Below are 15,697 nucleotides of genomic sequence, written 5' to 3'. Positions count from 1 at the left end.
GCAGAAGTAAACTTTCCATCTAAGGTGCTTGTTTCCACAACAGTTGTGTTAGAAATGCTATAAAAGACTAAATTTTTTTGTCACTGCATGCGCCTGTTTTATGTGTCCCGATGTTAAAAATCGTAATCAGTGAGTGGAATGGTGATTGCATGTTGGCAAAAGTTGCGTGCTGAAAAGTGTGCCAGAAAGGAATTGAACAGTTGTAGCGTAGAGTAGCGCACATTTTAGTTTTAAATCCAAAGCCGTTATGGCACAGTGTTGTATGCCGTGTCGAAAGTTTTAGTGGGCCGTGGTTAACCGCTTCATCCAGGAAATGCAAAGCCACTGGGGCCTCATCTGGTGACCAAAGCTAAAACTCTTCATTGGCAATACGAAGAGTGTTCGTTTTCATCAAAAAGTGCACTGGTGGGAGTGATGAAACATGACAAATGTTCCTGAAAAAAAAAAAACACTGCACTTAACAACAAATCAATAATATTTTGCCAATATGTAGTCATGTTGTGGAATTTACTGATACTGGCAGGGTTTCACTGCAAGATAGCAGATCTCTTTGTTTTGTGACCTGCTGTTTGTGATCTGTGACCTGTGTGTGTCTCGTCCTTCCTTTGTCCCTCGTCTGTCAGCGCTGCATGTTCAGGATCTCATATTAGCCTGCGAACACAGATGTGGGCGTAGCATGCACCACACCTAGGCCACAAAAAAGCACGCAAGCAGTGAAGGTTACCTGTCCTTGGGGCATGCTGCCACCTGGTCCCTCTCATTTTCTTGTGCCATAGCGTGGCATTGGAATTCCGTGTGCATCGTATTTATGTCTTCACTTACTCATATCATTCTGATTGAAATTGATTAGCGGGTGTGGAGTTGTCTGCTCATTCAGTTGTCTGCAATTCATGGGCTCATTCAGACGTTGGTACAGGTCTTTATCAGCTGTCGCTTGCCTCATTCGTCCCCCCCTTAGGACCACCTGTGCCCGGCGTCGGTGCGGGACCGGGTGCTGGAGTGCCTGGGGGAGACGCTCTACTTTGACGAGATGGCCAGCGGCTTCACCCGGCTGCAGCAGGACGCCAGGGACTTCATCGCCCTGCTGCGCCACTTTGGCCTGCCCCTGGATCCCCACTTCCAGCCCACGTGAGTCACTCCACTGACTCGGGGTCATGTGTCGCTGCAACGGCAACCAGATGGGTGTCCAAAGAGCAGGCTCTGTGGTGGTGGGGGGATTTTCCACTGCCACTCCTGGACACATTGCCCACTGTTTGGTGAAAATGTGCCTGGCCAGGTACGTGATATGAGAAGTAAATAGCTTTTGCGGTAGAACTTGATTGATTCATTCCTGGTGCTCATCATTTCTTGGTGCGTAAGCTCATAAGTAATGAGCACTAGCAGTGTCCCAGAGCATTGTTGCACTGTTTTTCTGCTGGTTGGGGCATTTTTCAGGAAGTGCATTCCATTAAATCTTCACTGTATGATATATTTCGTGAGCAACAAATGGTACACTAACAGACAAGATGGCAGGTGCAGGGGGTTCAAGCGACGTATGGAACACAGCTGCGGTTTTTCACCTGCAGCTTCTCTACAGCAAACAGATGAAGTGGGGAGAAGCACCGAAAGTTCGGAAGATAATTGCAGTTCCTAGCTGCTGTCATTCTTTCATCACTGAACTGGATGTATTGCAGAGTTCCTTTCACGCTTTGCACTCGGCATATGTCGGTGGTAGTCTGCCAGCACAGAGAAATGATGTGTGACATATGCTTGGGAAGTGAGACCGGTGGGGGCTGTTCTGTTCCAGTGTTGTTCTGACGGTGGACCAAGTGATCGACCTAGTCACCACCGTGTTCCAGGGACTGGTGCAGCAGGTGCGGCTCAAGCCAAAGGTGGCCGAGGTAAGGAGGAGCCCATTCTCTTGGGGAGCCGTACGCAGTAGAATCTCAATGATACGAACATGGTTGATATAAATTATGGGGTTTTTACGGAACTTACGGATTACAGAATGTTTACGTAATTTTGGAAATTTGCGAAATTCCTCGGCCAAAAAGCATTGTGTACAATGTGCAGAATTTCAAATGTTCCGAACACTCTCCCACACCACTACGGATGATGCGAACGTGCAAGCCGCGACCGTACCCCCGAACACTAAGCGCTGTCCGTATGTCGTTGACGCCGTGATCGTTAGTCTTGTGGTACGAACCGCAAGCAGTGAGGTGACAGACCGCTCATCGCCAACGTCATGAGCAGTGGCAAGTGCAGTGGCAGGGGCCACGTGGCCTTAAATAAATGCTGTTAGCCATAAACCGATACGCATGAATGTAATTCGCATGCTTTCCTGCGTATGATTTGTTTTGTTTTGGCTGATATGAAAGTTTTGATGATACAAATTTTTTCGCGACCCTGTGAGGTTCGTATCACCGAGATTCTACTGTACTTCACCTCACAAGTTGTTTGCAGCAGTGCGAAAGGTGTGAGCTCTCTCATCCAGTCAGGGCCAAGGGAGACAACAAATAGTCCACCAAATATTTGACCAGTGTTGTGAGTGTTCTCAAGACAAATGCAGTTATTTAAAAGGTTGTTCAGGATGGCGTTCTGAAAGTATAGCAAACTTTTCATTCACTAACCAGAACAGCAGAGAATGTCCGCATGAACACAGCTGTGCGGAGGTTGTTGCTAAGTGGTGCGTCAGCATTCGTAAGCACGGTGTCCGCTGGGATCTGCAGAGTCTCCTGTGGGTAGCAGCTGGACACTGGTGCTCTTTCTCTCCCGGGGATGGAGCCACCAGTCACAGGGTGAAGGGGCCAGAGGAACACGTTTTGCAGCACATGCTTTTCTGGTTGGCTCAGATCGCCACAGCCTTTAAAAGGGTGGCGACACCAAATTTGTGGTTCGCGCGTTCTTAGTTTCAAACGTTTCTTATGGCTCCAGGAAGCATGATACACACTCAAAGATTCATATATTCACAGTGAATAATTTATTATAGCATCTTTAGGTGAACGATTTTCGGTTTCGGTTTCGGAACGCCTAGTTGTACAGTGACGTCACAGAGGGGGAAGATCAACTGCTTCGCTTGGTCACGTGGGCCCACAAAAGTTGTGACGCACCTACTGCTGCATCGTCTGCTTTCTCACACACGTGCTGACCAGCGCATGAAAACAAACAACTGCATGTCTAGTCCTAGCAGCTCGGATTCTGACAGATCTGATTCCAATGAGTGAGGACATCGACTTTTTTTGGATCGCACGCTAATATCGCCTTCGTGGGTTCGCGTGAGGATGCGAAACACTTTGCAAAATGCCAGTAAGCATCGCTGCGCCGCTCTACCCAAGCTGTGCCCACAACCGGTGTCACACTTCGCTGCCGTGCAGCAGTACCTGAGCGCTGCTTGGGATGGTGTACAAATATCACTAGAAAAGACAAGATCGCCTTGTTATCAGAACTGCCAGCTATACTCGAGCAGCGACAAAGCATGTCTGCTTATGTTGGGAGCTTTCGGCAACGGCACCGCTCGCGGGCGCTCCGGGCGACGAGCTCTGCTGCTGCCTGGCTGCCGTGGTCGTCGCTAGGTCTATAGCCTGTTTAGCAAGCGGCCGGCGCTTCGGAAGTCGCCTGCGCTATAATAATAGGCCTACTTTTCACAAATAGCTGTAGTGTTAACAGAATCATCTCGCAATAAAATAATAGTATGGTCAATCTCCTCGACGCCTTCGGCAGCGGAGCTAGCGGGTGCCAGGCGAGCCGGACCCCAACGTCGCGCCAGCGGCAGCTGCTAGGCGCGGTTGTGGCAAGAAATTTGCTCATATCACAGTTGTTACCTCTACCAGCAGCTCAGTATTGGTCAGCGATCCTCAAAAATGACACTTTTTTCACATTTCTTGTCCCATGGTTTATTATTTACGTCAAGAACACTCTTTAGCTCGCTTTTATGACGTCGGCAGACGGTATCCAGGCTGACCGACCGGCCGGCAGACTCGGCGTACTTCACGTCCGCACAAGAAAATACAAAACAGCCATGCTACCAGAAAGGATGCTTTCTAGATTCGAGATACGACAGCATGACTGTGCTAAAAGTGGATCTTTCGGCAGCGACACTGCCTGCAGCAACGCTGGCAGGCGACCTGCGCGCTGGTCCCAGACTGCCCTAGTCGTCGCTAGGCCTAGCTGCTTTAGCATCGACTCCGCAGCTGAGGGCGCTTCGGGACTGGCCAGCGCTCAGAAACGTGCTCCGCTCGGCACCCCTTTACTGTGAACTCGTCCCATAATAAAAGATATGTTCGATTTCCACGACGTCTTCAGCAACAGAGCTAGCAGACGGCAGGCGAACCGCACCAGGTAGCAGCAGCACAAAACCGGATATGGGATGAAATTTGCTTGCATCGCAGTCATCACTTCTATCAGGAACTCGGTATTTGCCAACGATCGTCAGAAACGATGCATTTTGGATATTCATATATCCCAGGGTTTGCTATGAACGTGAACAAACAATACTATCGCGTTCTTCAGATGCCGGCGGTCGGCACGAAGACTGGCGCAGGCCGCCCGGCTCCAAGGAGTGCGCCCTATGTCATCATGACGCTGCCGCTCTCCGCGCTCGCATTGGCTGCCGCTTCCCTATGTTGTTGTTGCCGTGAGCGGCCCGCCGGACGCAGGCAACGAGCTGCAATTGGACGTTGCGACGCTGTTCGCAACGGCGCGCCGCAAACCGAGCGAGTGGCGGTTAGCAGCAAACGCGGCTCGCTGGTGCGTCGACTGCGCTCACGCGGCTTTGCCCCGCTCATCCTACGTCACTGTATTTTGGTATGACGTCACTAAAACTAATTTTTCTTTTCCCCTTGTGACGTCATGGTTGATGGCGCTAGCCATGGGTCTAGATCGTGAGATTGAGCATTTAGGTAATCTTTGGAACCGAATTAAAATGTTTTTGAAACATTTGTTGCGTCCAACACCTGGCTGTGAGTGCCCTTGCATACATAGGAATCCCATAGCAGGCTTTTTATAGCTTCAAAATTTGGTTTCTCCACCCCTTTAAGGCCCATTCACACTTGCGTGTCGCAAAGGGCACGCGACCAGCAGTCGCTTGCGACGAGGCAGCAGCTCGACAACACCGTTGTTCACACTTGCAAGCGCGACCAGCGGGCCGCCTTCTCGTTAGATTCTTGTTTGAAGCGAAAACTCTCGGGAATGACGTGGTTCGCACGCTTTAAAGAGTTTCGTCTGTTTTGGCCGCGCCTCCTGCACTCACGCTCGGTCCTCTAAACTGCTATTCGCAATGTGCTATGACGACCTAAGCGAAGATGAGCATGTCGGGACGGTTTTGATGTGCACCGCGGTCGTAAAGCGTCATGATGAGAGAGACGCGCTTCTCTGCAGGGCCGGCCTACCAGCCTTCAGTATGCCGGCCGCCGGCATCAGAAAAATGCGCCAATATTGCTTGTTCACGTTCATACCAAGCCCTTGGGTAGAGGAATGTAAAAAATGAACCATTTTTGAAGATAGCTGGCCAATATCGAGTTGCTGGTAGAAGTGATAACTACGACACAAGCAAATTTCTCTATTTTGCTGCTGCTGCCCACTGCGGCACTCCTAGCTGTTGTCTGCTAGCCCCGCTGCTGAAGGCGTCGCGGAAATCAAGCATGTCTTGATATTATTATGACACGAGGTCCACAATAAAGCAGTGACGAAAGCAGCATCTTAATTACTAGCGCTGGCCAGGATCCGAAGCGCCCTCAGCTGCGGCATTTATATGAAACCGGCTAGGCTTAGCGACGACTAGGGCAGCCAGCTGGGAGCAGCGCAGGTCGTCGCCCGGCGCGCCCGCGAGTGGTGTCGTTGCCGGAAGCTCTGCTCGGCTGAAAGATCGAGCAGCGAGCGACTGGCCCGCGACTGTTGCTCTTCGACCAAAAAGGTCGCGCGACCTCTGCAACTCGCAAGTGTGAACGGGCCTTTACAGTGCTGCAAGCGACTTGTGAAAGTATAGATCTTGTGGGCACCTTACTGTCTGCGAATGGTTTGATTGACGTCCCACAGCAACTCAGGCTATGAGGGATGCCTGTGAATGGTTTAGAGCACCCAGAAGGCTTCAATAGAGTTTGAATGGATATGTTTAGGTCATTAGAACTGAGTTCACAGCATATTAAACTTTCCAGAGAGACCAGGTTTTTGGGACCGCAGATTTCTCAGTTTCTCCAGTCCTGGCACATTTCCGAGAGTCTCGCATTTGGTTGGCCAGTGTGGTAACAAACTGCTTGTGGTGACAGTGCGATGGTTGGGGTAGCTGCAGCACAGTTTTGCAACTAGAGGTGTTGCAGCTTCAAATATTTGGTTGAATCTCGTGAAGTATTCGATATTTGCTTGATTTAAATGCTTAGCATTTGACGTCTCCAAGTGTTTGTCAATAGCAAATAATGTTTCTGGAATACAGGATGTTGATGCAGCTGCAGTAAGTTTGACATCGCTTCAATGCATACTGTTTTTTTTTTTCTCCATGTAGTGGCCTGGTGTGTCAGACACGCATGTGATTTTTAAAACGCTTATTGTGTTTCAGAAGTATTTGAAATATATATTTATTGTGAAATTATTCAAAGAAAATTACTATTCACTCTGAAGTCACTTCCAAGTGAAGTGCCACAATTGGCATACTCCCATTTGGAAAATGCGTGGGTGCAAACAGTGCCCAGCACGATGACGTTTCGAAACAACTTGCGGGCAGCTCGGGGATCTCTCAGTGTGGCTCAAGATTGACGGGAGCGCAGCTGTGGGAGTGAGGGTAGTCACTTGCAGCTGTGTTGTTCCAGAGCCTCGAGGAGAAGCGGAGGGGCCTGCTGAAGGCAGCCCAGCAGATCCAGAGGGACCAGGTGACCCTCAGCACCAGGCAAGTATGGGCATCTCTCTTCGATAGAGCAGTGGACGTGTGCAATGTGCCCCAACAAAGTATTTCCCATTCCCCCATCAGCAAACCATAACAAGGCAGGGCAATTATCTCCCTCCACAACAAATATCTTTTGGAACATGGTACAGGAATTACCCGCTGGGTTTTAAAAAGAAAGCCCCGCGTGTTGATGGAATTGCACGACCAGCAAATGGAACGATTGTTGGGCTTCTTGGTTGATGGTACTGGAATGAAGCAGCGTGAAAACATGGGAGTACAGAAATAAAAGACACTGACACAGCGCTGCATAACGCTGCACAACTGCATAACCGGGCCTGGGGTGCGGCCTGATCTCGGTGACCAGAACAGACAACGCACCCCCTCACCAGAGCAGGATTTGGCCACCCTGGTGTAGTACTTGGCCACAACCTCCTCTATGAACAAACCAATTAACTAGTTATGGTGGTACAGCAAGGCAGGATACGTGTGCTCGTCAGGGTCACTCTCAGGGTCTTTTAAAAATTTTTTTTTTTGTTAATGCACTCCACCCCCCCCCCCCCCCCCTACAGCTTTCCTCTCAAAATGGAGGACTTTCTGTCAATGCAGTGACAATAATGAAATCTTCATCAGAACTGCATTTTTGTGTGCTGGTTGAATAATATGCCACTTAAATTAATGTGAAACTAGCGCTTATGAACTTGCGTAATATATTATGTTAGCTCTTGCCAAGAGCTTTTATAGAGCTTTCGGTGCAGACAACTGGCTGAGAATTCTCCACTTTGTTTGTATTGCCATCAAGGAATGCAATAAGGGTGAAAGTTTCAACCTGCCCATCACAGAAGATGAGTGGTGGGGTTTTGAGTGCGCTACTCCGGAAGCAGAAAGAAAATTTGGAACTTTTCTTTCTGGAGTGGAAACTTGTAAACCCTGCTCTATGGTGTGCAGGATGATAATTCTGCCCTTATTACTTTCCTTCATGTCATGAAGGAGCTAAACGCATTTTAATTTTAGCTAGTTCACTGCAGCAGATTTTTTTAGAAGTGCTCGTTAAAGAGTTCCATAACATGTTATATAAGTGTACAGGCAGCTCAGGCAGCACTAGTTTTGCATGAAATTAAATGGTGTATTTAGAATTAGCACGTAAAAACAACTTTCGTGAAAATTGTCTAGTTGTGACTATGACATTCAGGTCCGCTGTTGGAGGGGCCAAACTTTCAGCTTGTGCAGCACCAGAAACTTGGCATACCTGGCCTCTGCCACTGTTCTTTTTCGGCCGGGGGCATCGGAGCGAGGCAAAAAGTTTGAATTGAGTGAATCTAAGAGAAGAGACCATGGTGGACATTAGCCGCCACGGTGGCTGAGTGGTTATGGTGCTCGGCTGCTGGCCCGAAAGATGCGGGTTCGATCCCGGCCGCGGCGGCTGGAATTTCTTTGGAGGAGAAATTCTAGAGGCCCGTGTACTGTGCGATGTCTGTGCACGTTAAAGAACCCCAGGTGGTCGAAATTTCCGGAGCCCTTCACTACGGCGTCTCTCATAGCCTTAGTCGCTTTGGGACGTTAAACCCCATAAACCAACCAACCAACCATGGTGGACATTAAGTGGCTTTAAAATGCATTTAAAATACTGCATCCGCCCAACCTAAATTCTGAAATTTGTTTGTATTAACCGAAATAGGAATTAGTACAGGCTTTGATTTTTGCAAGTGCACTGTAGATGCTATTTTGCAACTGAAACTTGTTGCCAAGGGGTTTCGGGGTGGTGAAAACAAGACCAGAAGTCTACGAACGGCTCAGTTTCAGTCCCCAAGCGCCTTTTAGTCTCTGGCAAACAGTGAGACTGTCTATCGGTGTCTTGTACACCTCATTCTACGACGTGTCTTGAGTTCTTCCTTTCTGCAGTCCCATGTTTTTTGCGCCGTTTCGTTCCAGTGCTACAGCACACAGCTGTGGTGGAAGTCCACTCTGAAAGTTGGCCCTGGGTGCCATCATTTGAGGCTGCCAGGCGTCTCTGAGTGCCGTGCTGTGCCAATGCTCAGGCTTTTCGAACAGACTAAGACTGCACTTGTGTTGTCGTGGCAGGGTGCAGTCGTCCTTGGCCACCTTCCTGGTGCGGCTCCAGCGTTTGCCGGACAAGCTCAACCCCGTCATCCGTCCCCTGATGGAGTCGATCCGACGGGAGGAGAGCCCCCTGCTCCAGGTGGGTCCACCCCCTGGTCTACCAACGGTTGCCCAGAAAGGGGACAGGGATGAGACTGTGGCAGTTGAGGGAGGACACTGGTCTTTGAGACCAAGAAATCGATTCTCAAAAAATGACACTCGTGGAATCCACAGCTATTATTTTCCAGCAGTACCAATTCTTTCCTTCAAGAAATCAACATTTTGACCATGATATTAGATTCAGATCATCGTGTGGCCTGAATGTATGCAGGAGAAGGCAGTTTATTGGCATGGAAATTTTGCACCTCTGGCTGTCTTATTATGTCGATATCTCAACATCTCGGACAGATAGAGGTGTCATACTGTTTGCCAAGGGAAGCTGAAGGCACAGTGTGTGCAATAATCGAAGCAGATTTGTTCAGTTGCACTTCAAAAAATTAACAATTTCGCAAAGTTTATCGATGCATTACATTCACACCTTGAACACTGATATTCCAAGTGCTGTAAAATTACTAATGCGGGTAAAATGGAGAAATGGTTTTGATTATTGCACTTTTTACTCACCATACTATGTAGCCATGGATTAAATATTTTTTTATTGCGCAGTTTCTTTTGCACTGAGGTACTAATGAATGACTAAATAAAATTATCTTGGGAACTGACTAGTTTATGAGAAAGGTCATTTCATTGTTGAAATCAGTATAAAAAACTGAGCAAGGGGGTGGGTGCAGTTTGATTAGGATTGGTCTAAAAATAAGGAAAATAGGTATCACACCAGTGTCCCCCCCTTAAGGGGACCTGAAGCATCCAGTTTTTGTTTTTACTAAAAATCACTGGTTCGCTGCTCTAATGCTCGCTGAATTCACTCCACACATGCATTGTTGTAAGAGGGGGAAAGGGTCTTTGAGGAAACAATTTTCAATATTGGACTTAGCAAAATGAAAACCTCAGCTATTATGTATTTCAATGTGCTGATTTCAGATATGGTCTCCTCTTTTATTTTTATCATGTCGTTTCTTATTTATTCAAGAATTCCAGTAAAATTATTCTGACATTTTGAAAAGATTGGCTTCTCAGATTCAAATAAGCTTTATCCCAGTGGATTCTAATGTTATTAAGGCTTGCAATGAGACTACTTTGGTTGTAACTCTGGTTACAGAAGAGCTAAAACAGTGTTTTGAAGTTCACATAAAAATGGTGAGGAAAAACGTGATTTTTCTTTATGCTGTTTAATATTTTCACACTTTATTAGAGAGACTTTAGTGCTTTTACTGCTAGCTCCAATCATTCTGCTTTCAAATTAAACAAGAATGGTGAAAATTGTGCAAACGAAAGCATTTTTGCACCTTTGTGTGTCGGTTTCTGGTAAGCTCCGCAGGATTCAGCCATGAAACTTGGGAGTAAGATGGAAAATGATAAGGTATATCCGCCTGTGACAAAATTGAGAAGTCGATTTTTTTTCGCGATTTTTCGGTACCGAAGACCCGTGATGATGAAAAAAATGCGAAAATTTAAATTTTGCAAAAATGGCATATTTGTGATAAATACACTCAAAAGATTCTGCCTGAAAAGTTTCAAGGTCTAACTTCAACCTGCAACTACTAAAATATCTGTTTTCACGCCCGTCGCTTTCCACGACTGCATCTTCAGTGGCCCCTATCTTGAATTCGTTTGAAAGCTTTGAAATATTTCACTACTGTGAAATATTTTTGGAACATGCAAGTTCCGCTTTTTTTTTTTTTTTAGGCCTCTTACAACGACTTCCGAATGGCTGGCACGCGCACTGCAAACTCCTATGAACAAGGAAGTTAGGTGTTTTTTAACGTTTTAAGAGCTTTGAACATCTCAAATACCTAAAGTGCAGTGGAAAACTATTGGATGTTTCGCATTATTGGCACACCCTGGAAGAAAGGATTTAATTGTGGGCTGTTTCCTTGTGGAGGAGTGGTGCATTTTGGTCATGATTGTGGGCAGTTTTCACTGCTGACTTGGGCTGTACCCGGCCATAGTGGAGTGAGGGGTTAATAGTGTATTGAGATTTGGTTTGATTCAGTTAATTTACTTCCTGTGGCATCAGTACTGTGAATTGTGACATGAGTCATGAGTAGCCAGTGCATATTGCCACCTAGTATTGCCAGGTGGCGCATACGAAGTAGGGCGACGACGACGAAGTAGGGCTCGTGCCGTGTGGAGTCTGTCGCTGTTGTTGCCCCAGTTTGCTTGGCCTTCCCTTTCGTGCCTGCTAATAAACCCCCCTTCGTCAGCAAGTACGTTACAATATGTAGCAAATGAGCTTCAGGGTTTATACACCCAGTGTATACACCAGTACAGTGGAACCTCGATTATACGTCCCCCGGTCATGCGACGACCCGCATTTTACGACGAATTTGTGCGGTCCCGGCAAAACCCCCATAGAGACAATGCATTAAAAACCTCGGTTATACGACGCAAATTTTAGAAGGACCCCGCTTCGTACAACGGCTGGCTCGTACCGTCCGTCAAAAAAGGCCGTCAGCAAACGCAGGCCGGGATGTACCGTATTTTCGCGATTCTAAGCACCCCCCCTATTTTCGGAAAAAAATTTCTGAAAAAAAAAAAACTGCATGCGAATCTAAGCACCCCCGTTTTTGCGCGGAAGAGAGCGTTGCCGAGGCCGCCAAGTGCACTTGCTCTCTTTTTCGTGGAGCCTGTGCAGTCGGAGTCCCAAGGAGGCGCGGCCTGCGTCGTCGTTGCGACTGAGAGAAGGATGAAAAGGAAAGCGCACGGGCCCGCCTACTGGCGGGAGCCAAGCCACCACTGCTGCCGAGGAGAGTTAAAAGATCAGAGGAAAGATAAAGAGAAAAGATAAGACGCGCGTCCCAGCAACAGATGCGTCTGCAGGAGCTGACGCTGATGAAAAAACAGATAAGCGGGCGAGGCCGCGCTCGCCCAAGCGAGCACAGCGGCGTCCACGGCGCTTTTTGTAATGGAAGTAATGGATGCTTGTGCCCCACGATAAAACTTACGAAGTGGACAACGATGCAGAGGTTTGCGCTCCCATTCCTAGTTACGCGGACGTGTTGCAGAGCGTCGACAACATCCGGCGCTTTGCTTGCGCGCGCGACGATGTTGGCGACCTACTGCCAGACGTGGCAGCCCTTCAAAGAAAGTTGATGCGCCGAGGTTGGGCAAAGGTGCAAAAAAAAAAATTACCGATTTTTTTAAACGGTAATAAAGATTTTTTTGCAAATCTGTTTCAAACAAATGCTGGGTTTTGTCTTTTTTAATCTGATTGGCGTACTTGCCGCGGGCTTGAAGCCGGTCAACAGTTTTCGGTGCAAGGCCGAGCGCCACTGGCCGCATTCTTTGATTTTCGATTATACGACACCCAGATTATGCGACGGTTTCGCGCGGTCCCCTGAACGTCGTATAATCGAGGTTCCACTGTATATGTACACCAGTATATGCGTAACCTCTGCCACCCCCTTGTGTGGTTGTGGTGCAGGAGGATTCGGCGCACAGTCTGGTGCTCCTGATGGACAGCTGTGTGGAGCGTGTCCCCTGCCCCAATGGCAAGATAGTGCGCAACCTGCTGGCCTACCTGTGCTCGGATCCCAGCCTGGGGGCGGCCGCGGCCGGCACTGCTGCGGTGGGCTCATCCGGTGCACCACCGCCCCAGCTGGGTGCCATCCTGACCCTGGTCAACATGCAGAAGGTGTGTGGTGGCTGGCTGTAGTGGCTCTGGAGTTGGGCTGAAGATTCAGGGGAGCACTTTGACGATGCACGAGGCGAAAGCCTTGCCTCGCAACTTTGGCTGCTGTTGTGACTACTTGGATTGGCTAGTCCCATGACTAATTAGTCATGACACATGACTAACTAGTTATGATTGGTTCATGACGAACTAGTCAGGATTGCTTAATGACTAACCAGTCATGAAACTAGTCATGACTGGTTAATCACTAACTAGTCATGACTAATCAGTGGATGACTAACTAGTCATGATTGGTAACGACTAATTAGTCATTATTGGTTAATGACTAATTACCCGTGACTAATCGGTCATTAACCAATCATGCCTAATTAGTTATTAACCAATCGTGACTAATTAGTCATTCACAATCATGACTAGTTATTCATCCACTGATTAGTCAAACCAGTGGATGACTAACTAGTCATGATTGCGAATGACTAATTAATCATGATTGGTTACCAACTAACTAGCCATGACTAATTAGTTGATGACTGGCTAATGACTAGTTGGTCATTACTTGTCACTAGTAATGACTAGTTCCGACTTTCACGTCAGATGCAACGGATGGATGGACAGTCATGGCAGCGAGTGTGAGCCGTTAAAGGCTTTCGCCTTAAAACTTGGGATTAAATCGTGGTGGCTGCGGCAGTGTTTCAATGGAGGAGGATTTCAAAGGATGATCATGTGCTGTGCGATGTCGGTACACATTGGAGAACCCCAGGTGGTCGAAATTAGCTCAGAATGATCCCGTATGGCATCTTTTGCGGCCCGTGAGAGTAATTACTCTCCAAGTAATTTCAAGAGTAATTACGCATTAACATGCACCTAAGTGTAGCTATACGTCTACCGTAGAAAGCTGTGCATAGTGTACAGCCTTTTCTGAAACTTTGCTGTTGAAGAAAAATTTGTTGTAAGCAGGTTGAATTCTATCCGTGACAGTCTCGTCATAATTTTACCATGATTGTTGTGATATTTCTGTGTTTGTGGTATTTCTGGTGAACTCGTTTTGTGCATGTGACTTTAGAGCAGCGAACAAACCCTTTTCCTGTAACTTTGTGACCCACAACATTTATTGGACAGTGTTTTCATCCCGAACTGTGGAACTGTGGAAAATGAACTATGGAAAGTTCATTTTGAGTTTGGAAGAAACTGGCCGAGGTCTCTGTGAAATGCTTTTCTCAAAAGTTTTTTTTCACCTGACTGCCCTGCTTGGAGGAAGCATAGCATGACTGCGGCTTCACGGATTTTCATGCGGTTTGTTGAATTGTGTTGCTTGGTAAATTCTTTATGCAGTGACTTACCTATATTTTAATTGCTTTCTCACTTTTTTTTGTCTCACTAATTTGGCCATGAGTGCATTTTGCAAGCATTGATACAATGTTCTGTAGACAAAAAACTTAAGTTGATGAAAATATTTTGAGGATGTCACACAAGAATCTTAGGCTTAAGTTTAAAAGTGACTCTAAACTCGTATCACATTTTGTTGTCACGTCAGGCTTTCTGCGAATTTGGTATATCAGTCAAGTACATGAAAATTTATAATGTCAAAACTGCTGAAGATATATGAGTGAATATTCATATTTACTGCTCTGCCTGCTCTGCGTTTACTGCTCTGCCTAATAAGCATGCGAATTTCATCACTCTATGCCAGAAATGAAAAAGGTTTCACTTCCGAAACCCATGTCCCCCTTCAAACATGGCAGAGTAAAAATCGTGAAACATCAGATGGTCTGAGACGAAAGACAGAGAGCAGGTTCGCCGTCTGGGGGCCCCCGGTGCGAGTGTCATCGTGTGCTTCTTCTGTCATCTGGTGCAGCTGGCTGAGAGGGCTCCGGTGCGGCGTTCCGGTTCGGTGTCTGGTGGCGGCCGCAAGGGGTCCTTGCAGACTTCGCAGTCCATCGAATCAGTGGACGACTCCAATGGCCTCGACGATGAGGTCTGTCCCAACTTTTTTTCTTTTTTTTTTGTACAGCTGGTCGAACTAGATGCTGTGAGGACATGCAGCATTCTTGGCATGTTGCACAGGACATGTGGATGCGTATTTTGTCACGTTAGCGCCATGTGTACCCACAGTTGCGTGATTTCACTGTGTACCGCACATTAGAGAACAGAAGTGCAACTTTCACGGCGATAGGTGTGGTATGTCGGCACTGACCAATAACAGAGCTATGTGCTTTGATTCACGTTTGCTTGTCCTCTCTGGCAAGCGATGCATACCTTACTGATGTACACACTTTCCTTCTCATTTCTGAAGCGAAAACTTCAAAACCCTATAACTCGAGTTCTGTGATAGCCAGGAAGACAATTTTACCCTTATTGCATTCCCTGGTGTCAAGAGAACCCAATGGCATGCATTTCAGCGAGTTTCCCACTAGAAAATTTCTGCAAAACTTTTCCCAAAATACTTGCATAAATATTGCACGAGTGTTCAAGGAATTGTTTTAAACGGAATTAAATGACATATCTAGAATCAGCGCACAAAAATACATGTGGCCTGAAAATTTTATAACTGTGATTTCATTAATAAAATTTTTTTTTTTTCAAGACCAGGGTCCCCCTTAATAAAGTTGGGAAGGGTGTTAGGCTTAATGCCATACTTCCGAGCGATGTCTTGCTTGGCGGTGCCTCCCTTTTCAACTTCTCTCAAAATCTCGACTTTTGTCGCCAAGTCAAGCGTGCGATAATTTCCACGAGTCGCCAGGACTGGTAGAACCACTGCGTGCCAAGTCAGAACAACAGTCCAAATTGCACTTGGCCTGGAACCACCCGCGGAACGAACGAGAGAAAGACTGTTCGCAGCAAACAGATGAGCCAAGTGACGTGTCGCGTCACGACTTGTCAGCACGCGCTACGCCTAATCTCACCACTTGGAGATTAGCGGCGCTGCAGGCGCTTACGATGGAATTGGTGTATCTTGTTCGTTTCAAAGCAGCGGTGCTGACAACCACGACAATATC

The 15,697-nt window shown here is 47.2% G+C and overlaps 1 protein-coding gene across 4 annotated transcripts in view; it reads left to right on the top strand.

Annotated features, from left to right (window-relative positions):
- Hel89B (histone acetyltransferase 1) overlaps nt 1-15,697 on the top strand; it is a 118,814-nt gene that overhangs the window by 68,781 nt on the left and 34,336 nt on the right. For all 4 annotated transcript variants that reach the window (XM_089586123.1, XM_089586121.1, XM_089586122.1 and 1 more), the window contains exons 17-22: nt 959-1,128; nt 1,787-1,880; nt 6,780-6,856; nt 8,933-9,050; nt 12,495-12,704; nt 14,557-14,676. In XM_089586123.1, coding sequence (XP_089442249.1) covers nt 959-1,128; nt 1,787-1,880; nt 6,780-6,856; nt 8,933-9,050; nt 12,495-12,704; nt 14,557-14,676 — 789 coding nt within the window. The remainder of the gene's footprint in view (nt 1-958; nt 1,129-1,786; nt 1,881-6,779; nt 6,857-8,932; nt 9,051-12,494; nt 12,705-14,556; nt 14,677-15,697) is intronic.

Source organism: Amblyomma mixtum, chromosome 4 (assembly GCF_055824585.1).
Source record: "Amblyomma mixtum isolate Tamu chromosome 4, ASM5582458v1, whole genome shotgun sequence".
Taxonomy (NCBI): Eukaryota; Metazoa; Arthropoda; class Arachnida; order Ixodida; family Ixodidae; genus Amblyomma; species Amblyomma mixtum.
Note: the sequence above shows the minus strand (reverse complement) of the source record. Positions and strands in the feature narration are given on the sequence as shown.